This window comes from Abramis brama (assembly GCF_963993115.1).
Source record: "Abramis brama genome assembly, chromosome: 19".
In the NCBI taxonomy this organism is placed as follows: Eukaryota; Metazoa; Chordata; class Actinopteri; order Cypriniformes; family Leuciscidae; genus Abramis; species Abramis brama.
The window spans coordinates 2,769,536-2,788,937 of NC_139981.1; the positions used below are offsets into that span (position 1 = coordinate 2,769,536).

The 19,402-nt window shown below is 38.6% G+C and overlaps 1 protein-coding gene across 3 annotated transcripts in view; it reads right to left on the minus strand.

Moving 5' to 3' along the window:
- mymx (myomixer) overlaps positions 1–19,402 on the minus strand; it is a 49,645-nt gene that overhangs the window by 5,250 nt on the left and 24,993 nt on the right. For 2 of the 3 annotated variants that reach the window (XM_084093655.1, XM_084093654.1), the window contains exons 12-27: positions 17,988–18,094; positions 17,809–17,890; positions 16,099–16,248; positions 15,719–15,868; positions 13,767–14,023; positions 13,302–13,422; positions 12,378–12,575; positions 12,091–12,243; positions 9,830–10,047; positions 8,905–9,088; positions 8,002–8,157; positions 7,198–7,509; positions 1,353–3,299; positions 674–739; positions 434–514; positions 193–279 (exon numbers count right to left, since the gene is read on the minus strand). In XM_084093655.1, the coding sequence (XP_083949781.1) occupies positions 193–279; positions 434–514; positions 674–739; positions 1,353–3,299; positions 7,198–7,509; positions 8,002–8,157; positions 8,905–9,088; positions 9,830–10,047; positions 12,091–12,243; positions 12,378–12,575; positions 13,302–13,422; positions 13,767–14,023; positions 15,719–15,868; positions 16,099–16,248; positions 17,809–17,890; positions 17,988–18,094 (4,269 nt within the window). The remainder of the gene's footprint in view (positions 1–192; positions 280–433; positions 515–673; positions 740–1,352; positions 3,300–7,197; positions 7,510–8,001; positions 8,158–8,904; positions 9,089–9,829; positions 10,048–12,090; positions 12,244–12,377; positions 12,576–13,301; positions 13,423–13,766; positions 14,024–15,718; positions 15,869–16,098; positions 16,249–17,808; positions 17,891–17,987; positions 18,095–19,402) is intronic. The other variant, XM_084093656.1, reaches the window with a different exon arrangement.

Consider the following 19,402-nt stretch of genomic DNA (forward strand, 5'->3'; position numbering starts at 1 on the left):
AATCGGCTTTAGTATATATCAGCCTAATTTTCTTATTGGGCCGATAACGATTACATTAAAAATGACATATATCGGCCGATACCGATATGGTGGCCGATATATGGTGCATCCCTAAATATAACTAATGATATCTGTTTGCAATAAAGTAACAAAAAGTTTTGCAAAGCCAGATCATGAAGTCTTCAAGCTTACCTTGAGTGCATCTTTCCTGTCCTGATAGAAACATATTGTTTGTTTGTACAGCACAGCATGATAGGAGTTCCATGCCCTGCATGGTGCCTGAAATAGCACATTTAGTTTATTGGTTACATAAAGACCAACCAAAAATGCACCAAAATAACCTAAACCACAGGTAAAAGCATGAGGCCTGTGACACAAAATGCTCATTTGTCTTGCTCTGTGTGAAGAAAATATCTGTAATTGTGATATTTACCTTCTTTCCACCAAGTTGTAGTTTGTGTTTCCTCTCCAGTGTGCCTTCCATTGACGGCAGTTCCAGTTCTTCTCTTGCACTCTGAAAAAGATCAGTCAAAATTCAGAATTAACAACCATTATTTCACAATGAATAGATACAGTAATATCTTTTATTTCTCAATATTCCAATGAACTTTAAAGCTTCTAAGTAAATAACATGTAATCTTCTGGTATGGTCTGCAATTTAACTTCTGTGTACCTGGATATCAGAGTCATTGGTGCCATCCAATCCCATATGAACAGACAGGAGGCTCATGGACTGGTCCTGTGGAGAGAGGAGGACACATATCAATGCATTAAGTACTGTGACAAAAACAGATTAAACGGCACTAATAATAACTACAACAACAATGGGGATAATGATATGAAATGTGCTGGCCACAAAAAAAAAAAAAAACTCAATCCTCCTGGGAAGATCCTACTTTAGCCTTTTATTGCAAAAGCAACAAAATGAAGAGCATTTTATTATGTATGTTATTTATTACATTGAATGATGGGAAATGTAACCTGTCACCTCATAAACCAGCCAAATTAAGTAGTATTTTCTGGCCTTATAGAAAGCCCTAAGCCTCCCGCTGTTGATTACAATACTCATCTCATAAAAATCATTCTGACATGTTGTGAAGGCAGCACAAGTCAACAGCTCAACTACTTAACCCAGAGGTGTCCAATTTTGGAGGGTCAACATCCAGCAGAGTTTAGCTCCAACACTTGCCCTGAGGTTCCAAGTAAACCTTGATTTCCTCTGTTCAGATGCATTTAATTGGGGTTGGAGCTAACCTCTGCAGGACATTGGCCCTCCAGAAGCAGGACTGGACACCTCTAACTTCCTAAACGACAGGGTTTGACAGGATTAATTGCCAACTTGTAGACCTCACCTTCATAAACCCTGTTTCCTTCTCCTCCTCCTCCTCCTCCTCCTCTTCCTCCTCCTCCTCCTCTCTATAATGGTAGATATACTTTTGCTGGTCCTCTATTTCAGGTAGTTTCACCGGATCTGAAGCGGTTTCATTAATGGCCACCTGTTTGTAAACCTGTTCCCGTTGAGTGAATGCAGCCCAAGACCTTCTGTCCCCTTTATCCAGAATTTTCCACTCTTCCACTGAGTTCTGCCGCTTCCCACAACCCACCATAGACTGGATAGATGGTGGCAGTCGAAACTCCGCCACAAGAAGGTTGGGTGCGGAGGCTGTGATCAACTTTCTGAAGAGTCCTGCTTGTTCTTTGGTCGAGGGTTCCCTGTGCTGGTCTGGAGAAGAGGTTGCTGTCAAAGCCTGGTAGCCGTTATACATGATATCAGAGTTTAGACTCTGTCGGTAGCTGTTGGTGTGGTTCCAGATGTCCTCCAGCTCCTCCTCTTCCAGCTCAAACTGTTGGTGGTCAGGATGAACTGGATCCTCAACATCAATTGATAAAGTGAGGCTTTTGTCTTTGGAGAACTCTAAGTTCCTGTTGGAGACTCCTACATCCAGGGATGGTACTTTCCCAATGGTCCTCTTGGGAACTGGACACTCTGAGGAGTCTACATACAAACCCTCTGAACACAACTTGAAACTTCCAGAGCTGGAGTGACCAGAGTCCACTGAGTCCTCTCTTCCATTGGCTCTGAAGTTCAACACCACCTGAGATGCATGGCTTGGACTCAACTGTTGAGTGCTTGAGGTCTTTGTTGGCCTATTGAAGACGTGTCCATTAAGATTGTGAACCAAGGTATGGATGCTAGGACATACATGAATCTCTGCTGTAGTTGAGCTGTGACTGGGAATCCCTTGGCTTGCATCTTCTGGAGGACTAACATAGTGGTTTTCTTTGTTGTCAAGTTTAGTTCCCATTGTGTCCCAACTATCCACCTCTTCTTTGGGCATTGTACTTATCCCAGACAGGTGTTTCTGTTGGAGTAATGAGGGGTGATTCTCCTCAAATGAGATGTGTTCAATGACTGGAGAAGGTGGAGGAGGAAATTCATCTTCAGTAAATGAAATAGTGTCAATCTTTTTGGAGTCTTTACAATCAATCTTAAGGATTACTTCACCTGGAGAAGTTAGTTTGGACTCTTCTTTTTGCGTTGGAGGTGAGCGGGCTGTTTTAAAGGTGCTCAGAGGTGTTGGACGATCAACCTGAGAGTCCTGGTGTTGAGAGTCTGTCTTCTTTTGCTCGGGAGGGCCAATTGTAATGACATCTTGAATGCTAGGGATAAGGCTCATATCCTTGGGCAGGTCGAAGCTCAACACCGAGCCCAAGGACAGAAATCTGCAGTGGTTCTTCACATGTCCGTGGGTGGCAACCTCTAAGGTCTGATGAACTGAAGATCCAACCTCTCCAGAACATTCTGCATCTATGTCTTTCACCAAAGGGTTCTTCATGTAGTCCAAGACCTGAGTCTCATCGCTGTTTGGTTTTCTTGCATTTTTCCGCTTCTTCCTTTCCTTCAGGGGCCAAGTGTGCGTATCATATATGACTGGTTCATGTACAGGTGGCAAACCAGCCTCTTCTGACACCTCTTCTCCCATGATTTTCTTAATGGTGTGTCCACGGTCATCTTTCTCCTTCTTCCCCTTCTTGCTCTTTCTCTTCAGGCTGCTGAAGATTGAGATGTTGCCGTTCTTTGGCAAAAGGTGAACAGAGGGGTTGTTGTTGGCCTGTTGAAGGGTGTCTTCTGTGGAGGTCGAGGGGTGCGGAGAGGTGCAAGGGGAGGAGAAAGCATACAGGGATGTTCTGGGAGAGGAGGATGAGGGCCACCGGGCTTTGTCTCTGGGTAGCGTCATACTCTCATACACTGGGGCTACTGCCATGTTGTTTTCCATAACATGCAAGTAAGTACTTACCTAAAACGAAAGGAAAAGATTGCTTTAGAGTGTTATTTTATCACTTTTTTCTCCCATGCATGAAGTGTTTAGCATGCATAAGTGTCACGCTTCAATACAAAGTTCACCCTTTAAAAAAATACATCATGCTAATTATCTGATGTGCAATGGTCCAAAAATCAGTTAGGACAGTTAGGTCACATATAAAAAAATGCATGAATGTCGTTGCATTACATAAAAGTTATGAAGTGGCATATACAAACTGTTGCTGGTCTCTAGGTCTTTTTCATGCATGTATGAAATCGGTTATCATCCAATTCATACAGGTGCAGCTTATCACATTAACTACATTCACTCATGTTTCACAACCACAACGTGTTTTCATTTTGGACCTTGTGTTATCTTTATAATAAATGTAACTTGGTTTGATATTTTATCATCTTATGCAATGACATTCATATTTAAGTGTGGCTTAAGCGTCCAAAAACCTTTTATGGCCAATGCAATTCATAATTTAAACACTGATGCACAAAAATGATAATTTGAATAATCATTTGTGTAAATAAGTGTTTTAGTATCTGAATACACAGCACTTCTATGAGTGTCTGGCTCACATAAGCACACACTCCATTAGATTTACAAGAGAACAACATGAACACACACAAAAGAACACTAGCATGACTACACAAGCACACTTAGGTTTTTTTTACTTTGGGTTTTAATAAGAATCATATGCTGTTAAACATGTCGTCATACACAGCTGTAATGGCTTGACCTTTCACCCCGTGACTAATCTTGTGCTTCTCTGGCAGCCCCAGACCATAAATCACACAGGCCAGTCAGGAGGGCCTTCTAGAAAGTTCACAACAAATTTCTCCAGCACCCCCCACTCCTGCTGGGAGCCATTTCAAAACTCAGCGATCATGAGAAGCGAAGGGTGAGGTCACATCTCAGCACAGCGCTGCTGTCATCAGGCTTAAAGATAGCTTATGTAAGAGTGAAAAACTCCATTTCATGCATCTTATCACCTCTCTTATCATCTGCTTCCTCCGTCTCTCTCCGTACATGCATATCTGATTAAAACAACCGATTTGCAGCATATCTTTAGATCTAATAAAAGCCCCTGGCCTCTGTTGGTTTCAGACTCTTTTGTCATGATGGAGCAACAGTTTAAAGAGATTAAAGACTAAACTTTTGCTCTGTTCCTCAAGTTACTGTATAAGTTCAGAAAACTTGAAACACTCATTTTAGAGTATATGTCTGGTCTTAAAGGTGCAGTAAGTGATTTCTGAGAAATGCTGTTGATATTTGAAATCACCAAAACAAACACGCCCCACCTTGATAGCTCCGCCCCCAAATTCACAAACACACATATAGGGCCCTATCTTACACCCGGCGCAATTCAGCGACAAGCGCGACGCAAGTGTTTTTTGCTATTTTCAGTCCGACGCAGTTATCATTTTCACGTCCTGTGCCACGTTGTTTAAATAGCAAATGCATTTGCGCTCATTTGTGCACCCATGGGCATGCTGGTCTGAGAACGAGGTGTGTTCTGGTGCATTGTTGGCGCGTTGCTATTTTGAGGAACTGAAATAGACTGCGCCATTGACCAACTGAAACCTGGTCTAAAGTCAATGGCGCAATATATATATTTTTTTGTTATTTAAAGAGCGCGTTAGTAATGTGCGCCTATAGGCCAATCCACAACGCGCGTACAAACATGCCAAATATTTAAAATAAAAGGATTACAATGTAAAAGATTATTATTGTGTACTTAAAGATATGGTGGAATCCATTATTATTATTAATAATCCTCGTGTATTGTTACGTGAATCTGGCTTGTCCCGTAGATTGTCTGCTTGCACACTTTAACCTCGCGCACGAGCAGATCCGTTTGCGCTCTGGAAACGCGTTCGGTCTTTCCACTATCAAATTCCGTCATGTAAATAGCGAATCAGCCATGGCGCGAGCGCAACTGGCATTTAAAGGGAATGGGAGATGAGACTCTGATTGGTTTAACTCATGTAAATCCAAAAAACACACCCATTACTCATTAAGAGAATAGGGACAACCCTTTTAGACCATGCGCCTGGCGTGCTGACCATTTTTCCCGTCATTAAACTAGCAAAAGTGGATTCGGACACGCCCTAAGTCAACTTGCGCCCTGCGCTTTAGACCATGTGCTTAGATCGTTAAAATAGGGCTCTATGGGTGCTTCTCATTTCTTATTTGTGCATCCTTGCTCCCTTTCCTTGTTTCCTTTTCTTATGTATTAGCTGATGGCTGAGTTCGATCGATTCCCAGGTCACGGGCTGGAGGACGGAGGAGCGAGGAAACGAGGAAGCATCAATTTGAGTAATGAGAAGCACCATATGCAACACAGGCACCTCCCCCCTAATGAGTGGACACGCCCCTTGCTGCTGATTGGCTACAAGTGTGTTTTGGTGATCGATCCGATCCACTCTCAACACCGTTTCTCAGAAATCGCTTACTGCACTTTTAATTTACAGATGTCTTATGGACGACACTGTAAGAGACTCAGTGCATGCATGTTTCAATTGATAATTTCTGACTCTCTGTGATTATACACTCTGATCTCTGTGGTGTCAGCAGCATATAATAATACAATGATCATTGAAACATATGTACTGAGTCTCACAGTGTCATCAAGCAGCTCTACATGTGCTGAAAAGCTCAGAGGACACCAAATAAATGAATCCTGCTGATAGATATAAAAATGCATCTAAAATTAGATGCCATGACAGCAGCTAGACAACTTCACACAAGCCCTTATCCTCATGATGTTTTCCAAAAAAAATCTGAGAGCTATAAACATGCAGCAATGGACAAAATTTCCAAAATAACTTCTCCTACTGACTGAAGTCTACACTTCACAGACCCTAGTGCCATAATAAAATTAGGATACTGCAAATCCATGTAAGGCTACTATATGCTACTATATTTTGAAGTCCCTGTAACCGTTCCAAGAAACACACACTTTTATTTTTGTTGCAATTACTTTCAAAACTTTCCCAAAGACAGTTTTGTAAACAACCCGAATGTCTGAAATGAGGCTTTATGTGTGTCTTGGAAGAGTTTCTTGCCTTGGTTTCTAATGCTTCCTATCTACTGGCAGTGGAAGTGGCAATTTCCTCAGTAATTTTTTCATTACCTGCCTATACCTGTTTACAATCTCCCCTTAACCACAGCGACTCGTCTTCCAAAGTCTCTTTGGCTTTGTTGCGTTTCCAACCACCAAACAAACAATTGATCAGGCCAGTGGCTCTTTTTCAGAATAGCATACTATTATACTATGATTTTGAGATGTACTGCAATGCTTCTTTTTTTTAAATGATACGATGAGATGATTTCTCTTCTGAAGATCATGGTGTTAGTCAGTCCATCACACTTCAGTCCTCATGCACATAAACAAACCATGTTTTTGTTTTCTCATGCAGGGCCACCGACCAACTGTATTTACCTCTTCTGCACTGTGTCGATAAATCTTTTTCTTTTGCTTTAAACTACCAAAAAGCCCCTGGCAGCGCTTCCAAAAGCTTTTACAGGCAGAAGAGTGAGACTCAGCAGGCTGAAGGAGAACGTACAAGAAAATCAAACAGAGAAGGATGTCGATGAGGAAAGGAAAGAGAGTAAAGGTCCTTGCACACTGAGTCCAAAATTTTCGTATTCGTCATTCTTTGACTCTGAATTGTCAAAACACCTTTCAAAATGATTGCTACAGATGCGAAAAATGCAAAGTTTCGGAGGCAGTGTGTAAACGTGATTGATACAACGAATTTTTTAACATGCAATAATTTCAGACTCAGTGTGCAAGGACCTTAATAGAGAACACAAACTAGAGCATTGCGTCATCGACAGTGGAGTGATTGTATGTTTGTGGTGTTTGCATTATTCTCACCCTGTGCACAGGCTCGGGCACCGGCACGCCACTTTCCCTGCCAGGTGCCTGTACCTGGATCTGTGTGTCTCCAGAGTTACTGAAGCTGAGGATGAGGTTGACGGTTCCTCCTACAGCAGTGGGACTGGGTTCCTCCAGAACCAGGTACGGGGAATCCGGACTCTCTAAATGACTGCTGTCATCGCTTCCTTTAGGACTGACACTCTTCATCACCTCATATCCATAATTGTGCTGCAAACTATCCTCCATGTCACCAATGAGACTTGTGAGGCTTTCTATTCTGTTCTGGGGGACTTCGGTTGAGGTTTCCACCTGAAAGAAGGCAGAATTCACATGCTTAATGAGGAGACTGCATTTTTGGGTCCATCTAATGAAAACTGACTGTCAAGGATTTGCCAGATCACATTTCACAAACAAAATAAATAAATAAATAAATAATAAAACAAATCTTATTTTGGGACCAGTTAAGGGAATGTCTAATGCTATTTCATGCATTCTGACTTATTGGATTCTCATGCATGGCCAAAGTTTTAAAAAATGAGTTTTGACAGAGTATTTCTGTGCCAAAAACACTCCTTCAGGATTCGTGAAAGTTTTTGAGTATGGCCCTGTATGACGTCATAAAAGGGCAGAATTCCTTATATGGGCACTTCTCTCGGAAGAGCGCACACACACATCAACCAGAGCGAAAGCAAGAGCTACGTCGGCAGCGCTGTCATTTTATTTTTAGACCACAAAATCAACAATATCACCAAAGAAGTGTGTTCTTGGTTGTGATTAAGCACCATCATTAATGGGATCTACCTGTGTTTGCGAGGTGCAGACCGTGGCTTCAGAGTAAATGGCATCTGTCTGAGGCTCTTCAACCTTTTGTCTGCTCAACAGCTGATCCTTCTGAGCCCTCCAGTGGACCAGGATCCATCCCAGCATGCTCCTCAGCTCCTCCATCCGCTCTCTGATCTGATCACAAGACAAAGAGCAATGGAAAAAACATTCGATCATTCTTGTTTCTGTCATCCTAGAGGAAGCTTTTATTGGTTGTACTCTCATAGGAGACATGAGGTAAATTAGTTGTCAAACAGTAAGAGTAGAGCTATAAATTGGGCAAAGCAACTGAAATCGATATTAAAGAGGATTTATGCTTTTTTTTACACGTTCATCTTTCTTTAGTGTGTGATGTTGTTGTTTGAGCATGATAAAGGTTTCCTCCAGCAGTTCTTCTCTATATCAGTGTCAGTGTTTCTGAACTCCCTGAAACGCCTCCATTGTAGTCTTGAGTTTCTTCAGGGAACGAACTCATCACAATATTCCTCATTTAAATAATTCATACGCAAAATAAAGGGGCGGGGCCTGGTTGAGTTAGTCAGTAGTGTGTTGAAACTGGTGGTTATGGTAAGGGGCGGGACATTTCCCAAACACACTCGAAGCGCTCGACCAATCACAACACACTGATCCAGCCGACCAATCAGAGCACAGTGTGCTTTTCAGAAGGAGGGGCTTCATAGAGACAGGAAGTAAACAGAGCGTTACTGACAGACTGGGAAGAGAGGAGCCGCAACAATGGAGAATATGGGGAAAATAATGTGTTTTTTGATCATTTAAGCATGAAATCCTATTCTAGTAGAGCCTAAAAAACGGTATAATACAACCTCTTTAAAGAAACTTTATTTGTGATATCTCTTTTATTTATACAAATCATACTCATACCATTTTGTTAAGGTGATGCTCATCGCCAAAGAGTTTTTCTCCAGCCACGGTGAGCTGATCAAACTCCTCAAACTTCTGTTCTATCTGCCGATCCAGGACCTCGACCAGAGGCTCCTGGTTCTCTCGGCTCTGACGCAGAGCGCTTTCTGAGAAAATGCAGGAGCGGGTGTCTTCTGTCCAAGAGCTGTGGGAGAGAAGATGAACAGCAGTGGGATGAACACAAGAGCTTCAGGCCAATACACACAGCTCAAGATGATGCTTACCAGACCTTGAAGAGATGAAGAGAACACAATGTGAACAGGCATTTCCCATTAATAAATAAAACATTTTAATAAAACAAGCTCTGCATATAAACTTAGAGAACATTCCTGGCGAATCACTCAAAAACATGTCCAGGCCACATTTCACCCCAAAATCAAAACAAAAAAATAAAAAATTATGTGTTGCATTTTTTGGGGGATTTTTTATTATTATTTTTTTTAAATACTAAAATTATGCATACATATTAAACACTAGGGCTGTCAAGCCATATTTTTAAATCTAATTAATTACATGATGTGCTGATTAATTCATCACAAATTAACTACAGCCTAAAGATCATTTAAAGCCATTATTGTGTTAGATGAGAAAAGCATTGAATAGACATTACAAAAAGTAGCTTTATAAAGAAATATTTGGATTCAACATAGAATTTATTACATATAAACTTAAGACTACAATGTGGCCACAGCATTTTATTTTATTTTTCAGAAGTTTCATCTGAAGTGGCATTTAGATGCATTTACACAGACAGCTTGATGGTCTTGATGGATGGTGATTCTGGGGTGAGTTATGACCTGGACATGTTCCTGTGAGGTAAATCTTTAGTTTTAACAGAATGTGAGATAAAAGAAGGCCTTATTTAATAGTTTCATCGTTTCCTTACATCATAGCCAGGTAGTTCCTGAAGAAATGGCGCAGGTGCCCAAACTGCAGGAGTCTCTCCTTGTTTTCAGACACACTCTTGCCGAGCTCTTCCCAGGAATGCAGACTGGTCTGAATCTCAGATCCTACAGCGTTCATCCTTTCTGGACAAACATCTGACAAACGGCTCGCCAGACTCTTCATGGCCTCGACCTCCTCCTTTAAGATCCCGTATTCAGCCTGGAGACAGAAAAGATACCCGTGTGTGAGTTCAGAATGGTATTCAACCTGTGCTATTTTGGCAGTATAAACCCTAAAAGGAACCATATGCTTTACATATGCAATGCTGGCATCCCTGACAGTGTTTCTGAATGTAATTAACAGTGTTAAAGGCTTAATCAGAATCAAGCCGTTCAGTGTTTCAGATCTGCGCCTGCAAAACAGAGATTGTCAGATGCCTTATGCATGAGCGTCAAACTATTTTAGTATGAGCCATTAGGTCATTTCTTGCGCTTTGGGGTTTCCAGACAGATGTGTGTGTTTGTGCTATGCACGCTATTGAGGTTGCATTGAAAAGCACCCCACAATGCACAATGCTGCGGTCACAAATAAATCCACCGACACGTACAAATACACATCATAAATGCCAAAAAACTCTCACACAATGGAGTCCTGTGTGGATAATTAAGTCATGTGTGGGCTCACTGACTTTATTAACATCTATTGAACGAAACAAGGGTCTGGCTGAGCCTCAGTGCATGTCAAACTTCAACCACAACAGGAAACTAGATTCTAGAAACAATGTGCTAAAACAAAAGAGAGAAAGCCATTTCCATCAGATCAACACCCTGCGAGGTCACCGAGTCCTGGCAAACAAGATGCTTCCTGTTCTCAAGAGCGCGTTCGCTAGTAAGTGCTTTGGATGTGATATGGTTTTGCAAAAACACTTGGTTGCTTTTTTGGAAAAATAAACAGCCCCACAAAAAGGCGAATCTCATGAAGACATATTCAGGTCATATTTCACCACAAAAATATGCATGAATAAAACAGCTCTATTTTTAAGACCATTTTTTTCCATTGTGATGTAATAATAATAATAAATGTACATTTGATCATTTAGCAGTAGCTAAATGTAATGTTAATATAATTCATATAACCAACCAATAATAATAATATTTTTTTATGTTATTAGTTGTGAATATTTTTATTATCAATATTTTTATTTTATAATTGTATACATATTCATTTTATAATAATATTATAATAATTAGTTGAAATCAAACAACAAGACTAGACTACCATAAGTCTGACATTATTATGCAGATGTCAGAGAATACTCGATTTTGACTGGTCGAACAAATATTTGTGTATGATGACACTAAACTCTATTATTAACTATTTTCCTACAACTCTATGCAATTTTCATAGTCACCCATAGTCTCGTTTGTCTCACATTCTAAAATAATTTAAACTAATTTCCATTGTGATAATAATAACAATAATAAATGTAAAAGATATTTGTGATTATTGTGATTATTTTCATGACAATTAAGTAATAAAAAATAGAAAATTGCTGTATAAAAGTATTTTTTCATTAAAGTCCCCCTGTGGTGAAAATCACGTTTTTAATATTGTTAATATGCTTTAAGACAAACCATGTGTAAATTCATAAGTCAACACCATTGCTGAGTATTTTCTCCTTAAAACTGCAGTGAACCAAAGACAGTCTCAAAAACACGCTTTGAAATCGCTGGTGTTTCTGACGTCACAAACTACCTTGTAACCAATCAGATCAACGTGTGATCGTCAACCAGTGGATCTCTGAGCTGAGTGAGTGAGTGGAGGCGGGGCTCATTTGCATATTCATAGAACCACATATACTAAATGAGGCAAGGGTGTCGAGTTACATTCAAGCTACTTTAAGGCATGAAGAACTTTTTTTTAAGGAAAAAACACTTAAATATGTTATTTTGGTGATTAAAGATGAATTTTAAGGGATAAAATAATTGACTCCAGGGGACTTTAAATTAAAAAAAATACAATTTGGATTAAACTTAATAGTATTATTTTGCATTAAGTAAAAATGATAAATTATGGCAGAATCAGTTTTTTTTTTTTTTTTTTTTTTTTTTTTACAGCAAAAAAGAATATGAGGGCGAAAATGTGCTAAACTATCATGGCATGAAAAGCCCTATGAAAAGGCATGTTCTTGACAGGTTTTGTGAGATTCACTCTAAACATTTTTCTCTGTAAGTCTATTAGCAATGTTCAGAGTCGCCGTACCTCCAGCTGGTCCTGGTACTCCTGCAGGACATCCAGACCGCATCGATCCGGCTCACACCTCACAGCCATCTCACTCTCCATCTCTAGCACATCTATGGCCAGTTCAGCACAGCGCTGCACACACTGCTCCACGCGCACACACACCATGGCATGCTGGGAAACGAGGAGGAAATGAGTACCGGGAATAACAAACGCTTATGCTTACTCAAGATGCTTCCTTGCCAGGTCTGCCTTAACGCAAACATTAAAAAGTTGATCTGATATAATTAATTTCCGATTCTACACACCCTGGTGAGCAGTTCCTGGATGCTCTGGTCATGTGACTGCGAACGGCCCCGCTCTCGAGCCGTATCGTTGAGCATCTCCACAGCTTCTCTGAGTTCCTTCACAGGGTTTCCGATGGCTTCCATCAGGGGCTCGTCATCATGTTCGTTCCCCTGTAAACCCAGAAGAGACGGTCCAGAGTCCAGTTCACTGCACAGCGGCTGCAGGAAAACACAGCAATAAAGAATAAGACTAAGAACAGCTGGGAAATCAAACCAAAAGAATAGACTAACATGAGTCTCGCGTTATTATGCGGCTCTCTGGAATACTCGATTCTGATTGGTCGACCATGCCATTCTAATCATACACTTATATTTATAATATTATTATTATTTATGCACAGATAGGAACATTTTGGCCGATACCGATAACTCTTTATATTTGAAAGTCGATAACCGATATATTGGCTGATTGATCTAAATCCAAGTTTTTATATAATTTTTAAGAGCCTAATTACAATTATAATGATAATTATATGTAGTATAACTTATAATTTTACGTAGCCTATGTGACACTTGCGCTGCACATGTTGAACTGAACTGTATTTTCCTTTTTTTAAGCCATTCCAATCATATTTCATGCTATTCAAATCCATCATGGCGAACATCTGAAGTGTCTCAGCTGGAGGAAATAATCCATTATTTATCGGCTTTAATATATCGGCCAAATTTTTTTTTTATTGGGCCGATAACAATAACATTAAAAATTAACATTTATCGGCCGATACCGATATGGTGGCTGATATATTTTTACAACATTTATATTCAACGACAAGGTCATGGGTTCGATTCCCAGGATATGCATGAACTGATCAAATGTACACCTTTCAATCGCATTGGAAAAAAGCATCTGCTAATTGCACAAGTGTAAGTGGGTAAATCTCGAACCTGTCCCACGGTGCTGTAGTGACTTTCCTCAAGCTCCACCTTCTCCAGGAACTCGGTGAGCATCCGCGTGTCCTTCAGCTCTGAGCTCTGCTGGGTCAGGGCCATCTGCACACGGCTGAACCTGAAAGAAATACTGATGTTCATGCATGTTTTTCGATATATAACTTGTATGAAAGTGAAAAAAAAGACTTGAACTAATAATAATAATAATAATAATATTTTTAATTTATATAGTGCCTTTCCCAAGCTCAAGGACACTTAACAATAACAGTAAAGAACAAACAGTAAGTACATAATAAATGGACAATAGACATTTGCCCAGTACAAGAAATCAGCGATTGCAGTTGCATATCACATTCCAACTCAACAGTTAATAGTTAAATGTTAAATGAATTTCATGATAAAATGGACAGAATGGACATCATTATGCGCAGCATCTGTGCGTCCTGAACTGACAGCACATACTTCTCCTCCACGTCCTTCAGTCGAGCTGGAAGCAGCTGAGTGTGGAGATGTCTCTGTTTGCTCAGATGATCTACTTCCAGTCTGAGGTTCTGTAGCTCCAGTCCTCGAGCCTCCAGCTCCTGCTCCAGCTGACAGCTCTCCTGCTCTGCCACGCTCACAGACTCGGGGTCTCCAGCCAGAGACGCCTGTGTGATGGACAACTCCACCGCCTCTAACCAGGCCTCCAGACTGGCCAACGCCTGCAGCATCCGCACCACCTGGCAAACACAACCAACAATTCATTCAATTCACATTTATTTGTAAAGCGCTTTTCACAATGCACATCATCTCAAAGCAGCTTTACAGAAAATGCATGAGTTCACATTACAATTTACACAAAGCTGCTATGTTTTTTTTTTAAATACTGTAAATATTCGTTGCAATGCACAGATGCACTCATGAGGCAGAGCACACTTACGTCTTATAATTTTAAATTTGCTGTATTGCTTTGTGGGATACAATATTCCACACAGGTTGCTCTGATTTTATCCTGCACAATGTAGGGATATATATACTGCATTCATTTGCCAAAATATGGTTATTTTGCATTTTAAATATATATATATATATATATATTTGTGTGTGTGTGTGTGTGTGTGTGTGTATGTGTGTAGAATATCTTTTGAGAGTCAGATGAAATAATGAGTCCAAAGGATACAAATATGTCCTTGTGTTTTTAATATAATTTTGATTTATTTTGTTATTTTATAATTTATTTATTTTTTTACCCCTTTTATACTTCTGTTTTAACCATTTTTTGTGTAAGATATCTAATCTTTTGACAGTCCAATGAAATAGTCCTAGTGTTTTTAATTTAATTATGTTATTATTTTATTATTATTTACTTTATTTTTTGACCCTTTGTTACTTTCTTTATTAACAATTTATTTGTGTTTGTGTGTGTAGAATATATTATCTTATGGCACTCCAATGAAATAATGAGTCCAAAAGATTAAAATCATACAAATATGTCCTAGTGTTTTTTATTTTTTATTTAATTTTATTAAATTTTTAATTTTATTAAATTTTTGCCCCTTTCTTTTTCAGTACACTTTTGCATGTATACATATTTGCCTGACATTGTATGTTATTTGTATTATATTTAAACAACTTTTACATTGTGACATTATTTTTAAGACAATTAAGCACATTTTTCCCCACAAAAAGTCGTATTACTGTAAATGCATCTAGACATTTTATTTTTGAGTTTTTTGTAATTCCCATTACATTATCATAACTGTAATAAAGTAAATATTACAATATTAACTGTGACAATAATAGCAATACAATTCAAGTTTATAAGTTTATATATAAATATATAATTTAAATAAATAAATAAATACACGTACTGTATATAGAGAGAGAAAGATTAAATGTTTTTAAAAATCTTGATGGCATTAAAAATAGGCTTAATTTTCTTTATGCAGAACCGAATATAAAACATATTAAATATACTATTTTTAGAAAGAGTTTGCAAAATGCAATGATCAATATTTCAAACAGTAGTGTTACATTTTTGTCACATGACCTTATGTTGCGTCGTTAATTCATCTTGTACATTTATACTGTGTTTTTGCTTTTATATTTCAGTTTTGTGAACATTGTAACTTTTGACAGTGCATTAAAAAAAAAAAGGAAAGAGTAATCATGATTGATCATATTTCCTTCATCACACTGGAAATGGATTCTCAATGTTGTTGCATGCATTGCATTATGGGATACAGTACTCCACACCATGCGCTCTACTTGTATACTGTGCATTTCGGCAAATGTAGTAGTTTATCTGGGCATTTCTTGCATGCTAAGCAAAATAAATGTCATATTGTGCTCAGAATACATAGTGCATACTGCTTTCATTCAAAAACAGAAGGCCTGTCAGTCCAAACACTGAAAGAAACACTAGATGTGTGTACCCTGTAGTTGAGTTCCTCTGAGACCTTCAGGACCAGTCCGTTCCTCTCATGTCTTCTCTTCAGCTCGTCCCACAGGACCTCCAGCTGACTCAGAAACTCCTGGATCTTGACGCTGCCCGGATGCTGAGCCCGCACCAGACTGTGACCCTCCTGGATGGAAACAAACACTCTTACTAATAACACAACTGAGCATTTTGTGTGAGTGCTCCCTCATCTCCTCATGCTATAGTCAATTTAGCCCTATGAAAAAGTAGATACCGATACCGATAATCGGTGTTGGCCGATAAAAGCTATTATTTTCACTATTGGCCAACAGCCCATGATCAGCGCTGACACACACACACACACACACACACATACACTCTGCCAGCTGCGCTCACCTTCTTGACCAGCTCTATTCTGGCTCTGTTGGACAGGATCTCTTGTTCCAGTGAAGCCTGACGTCTCTTGGCTGCGTCGAAACCGTTCGGTCCGTCCAAACTGCACATTTGAGTGGCCATCGCAACGCTGTCTTTGAGCCAGGAGAGAGTCTGTGGGAAACACAGAGAGAACATGAACACACAACACTGCCTACTCCCTATATACAGTCTTCCTCACATAAAGTGAACAGAAGACGCAACTTTAATGATTCATTGATTCCAATAGTTTGACATTAGCATATTGCTAAGCTAACAACACAATACTCTAATAATCATAAGGCACATCACACACAAATATGTGTTTAATAACCTATATTTACCACTAGAACAACTATTTTTAAATGTACTTTAACATTCTGATAACTAATTCTAATTAAAAATCTTCTAAACTAAATTTGTTCTAATTAATAATCATTTAAAATAACAATAATAATATTAAACTAAGTATAATTTTAACTTTAATAAAAATTAAATATTTTAATTTTCTTTAAAATTAATTATACATTTTTAATTGATTTTTTTCATTTATTTTCATTATGATTAATGGCTTAATTATTACAATTGCTAATAAAAAAATGTGATAATATTCTTTTAATATATATATATATATATATATATATATATATATATATATATATATAGGCTATATTAAATTCATATTAATGTGTGTGTATATGTATTATGTATATATATATATATATATATATATATACACACATTAATATGAATTTAATTTCTATAAATATAATTCTAATATAATTAATATTTATGAATAAAATTATTTATTTAATTAAGTCTTATTTCTAAGTGACATTTCTAATTTATTTATTTATCAGTATAATAGAAATGTTATAATATTGTTACTTTAAAATAAATGCTATATATATATATATATATATATATATATATATATATATATATATATATATATGAATATGAATAAATATATATTAATTGATATGAATAAAAATAATAATATTAAATTAGGTATTTTAATAATAGTAACTTTTATCATTATTAATCATTATTAATAAACATTAAATGTGATTATTGTATTGATTTTATTACATTTATCAGTATAATATTTTTTTTAATAATATATAAAACATTCATATTATTTAACAGTCTGATTTATAATTAATATTATTAGTTCATTAATATGGATGCTTGATTCATCCACCATGAGGCCAGGAGCACACCTACTATGCTGTATTCTAGGTATAGGCAGCTCACTAGCTGTTGGAACAGGACCGAGGTGTCACATTGCATGGAAAAATGGGAAGACATATTTCCAACAGAAAGAGAGAAGAACTCCATATTTAGACCTGGCTGACCTCTGAACCGCTGGCTACTTGTGCCAGACTGGGTTCAGAACCCGCTGACTGGGTCTTCAAGCCAGAACAATTCCTGGAAGTCACATACACTCGCGGAGACCGACACCGGTGTCAAACAAACACACAATCCTCAACCAATTAGCAAAAACTCCATCCATCAACCTTTCATGAGTTTATTTAGGAGGAATCCAAACTCTCAGTTAAACCGCAGTAAAAGCAGGTTTGCTGATGTCGGCTGGAAGAGCTTCCCTGTTCTGTCCGATTGGACACAGTTGGTGTTTTCGAAGCATAAACGATTGTGTAAGGATTGTGTAATGGTTCAGTAATAAATGGGCACCTTGTCTGCAGAAACGGTGAACTTCTGGAGTTGCGTGTGGAGCGGTGGGTGGCCGATGGACTCGGGCCTCGACGCGTTCCCGCTGTAGAGTCAAACACAGGACCTCTATTTAACATGCTTCTCTAATTTGCATGAGTGCAAAAATGTTCCGAAGAGAAAAAGGCTGTGCTAAATGTCACCTTTCAGTGGCTGTCTGGAGTCTGAGCATGATATCGCTGGCACAGGCCCGTGCTGGGATCTCCATGCCGTCTGAAGGCTTCCCGAAGCGCTCCTCGTCTCTCCCACCCTGTGAAGTCAAGTCAGCTTGATTTATATAGTGCTTTAAACCTTACCTGTCACATGGTTTGTTTCGCGTAGACATGAAAATGCACTATTTAAACATAAATGGCAGTAATTCAAGAATGCTTTTTTTGTGAATATAGACCTATGGTTGGACTTGTTTAAAGAAGTTGAAGTAAAATTGTAGAAGTATTGTACTGTTGTGTAGTGAAATAGAAAAACAAAAGAGTTATAGCCTAGAAGTTTAAGTTTATGTAAATGTGAAATGTAAAAATATTTTACTCTAAAATTGCAAGAAAATCTAAATTAAAAATCTAAACAAGATGTGTTCCAAATTTTAGGTTGATATCTCAAAAAATGAGCTTTCAGTAAGATTTTTTTTGGGCGCAGTACCAAACGCTTCCACTAGGTGACAACCAGACTCCATTACTGCCCATATAAGGGCGCCTCCATTTCCATATATGGTTTGAGTGATCCAAACCTTATATTTCCATAATTTTCATACAATTTAAAGTAAACATCCTGTTCAGAAGTAGTATGGGAAGTTTAGCAGAATATGATTTGAATTCAACCTCTAACAAACACGTAAAGAACACGTATGTGCATTATAGCTCGCCACCGCATCACAAATGGAGAATCTATCATTTTTTTCTTTATACATTTTTTAAACATTTTCTCAAAAAAAATTAAAGGATGTTATCTTTTTAACTCTTGGCATGAAAACAAACTGAGGTACCAATCTTTCATGATTTGTCATGTTCATTACCCTGGTAATCCAGAGTTCTCGCGAGAGCACAAGTTGAATTTGCTCAGCGAGTTTACTCTGGCGTCGAGTAATGATGCTCATTAAATATGCCCTTGTATCCGAGCTGCACCAATCACATCGGGTTATCTGATAGAGGCGGGCCAGAGGCGAGATGACGACAGCGCTGTGACGGTGAAGTTATTAGTAAACATTGCAAGATGGCTCTGGATGAACATCAGTTGTTTGAAATGGCTTTGGCCGCTACAATGAAAGATTTAGACTTTTTCTCTAAAAGAGGAACAGAAGACGGCGCTCGATTGGTTCCTTTGCAAGAAGGGCGTTTTTGCTGTTTTGCCGACCGGATACGGCAAGAGTCTAATCCACCAGTTAGCTCCGCTGGTAGCTAAGCGATAACTTGTTGTGATTGGTCATAGTGTTATCCAATTGCGTGCAGTGAGATTTTCAAATGCATGCTTGGTGCCGCCCCTCGAGCTGGTCGATTTTCATTAGTCGATGCCAGACCATTAGTCTTTCAAATTTAGGTCTGGATTTCCAGGCTACATGTTCATC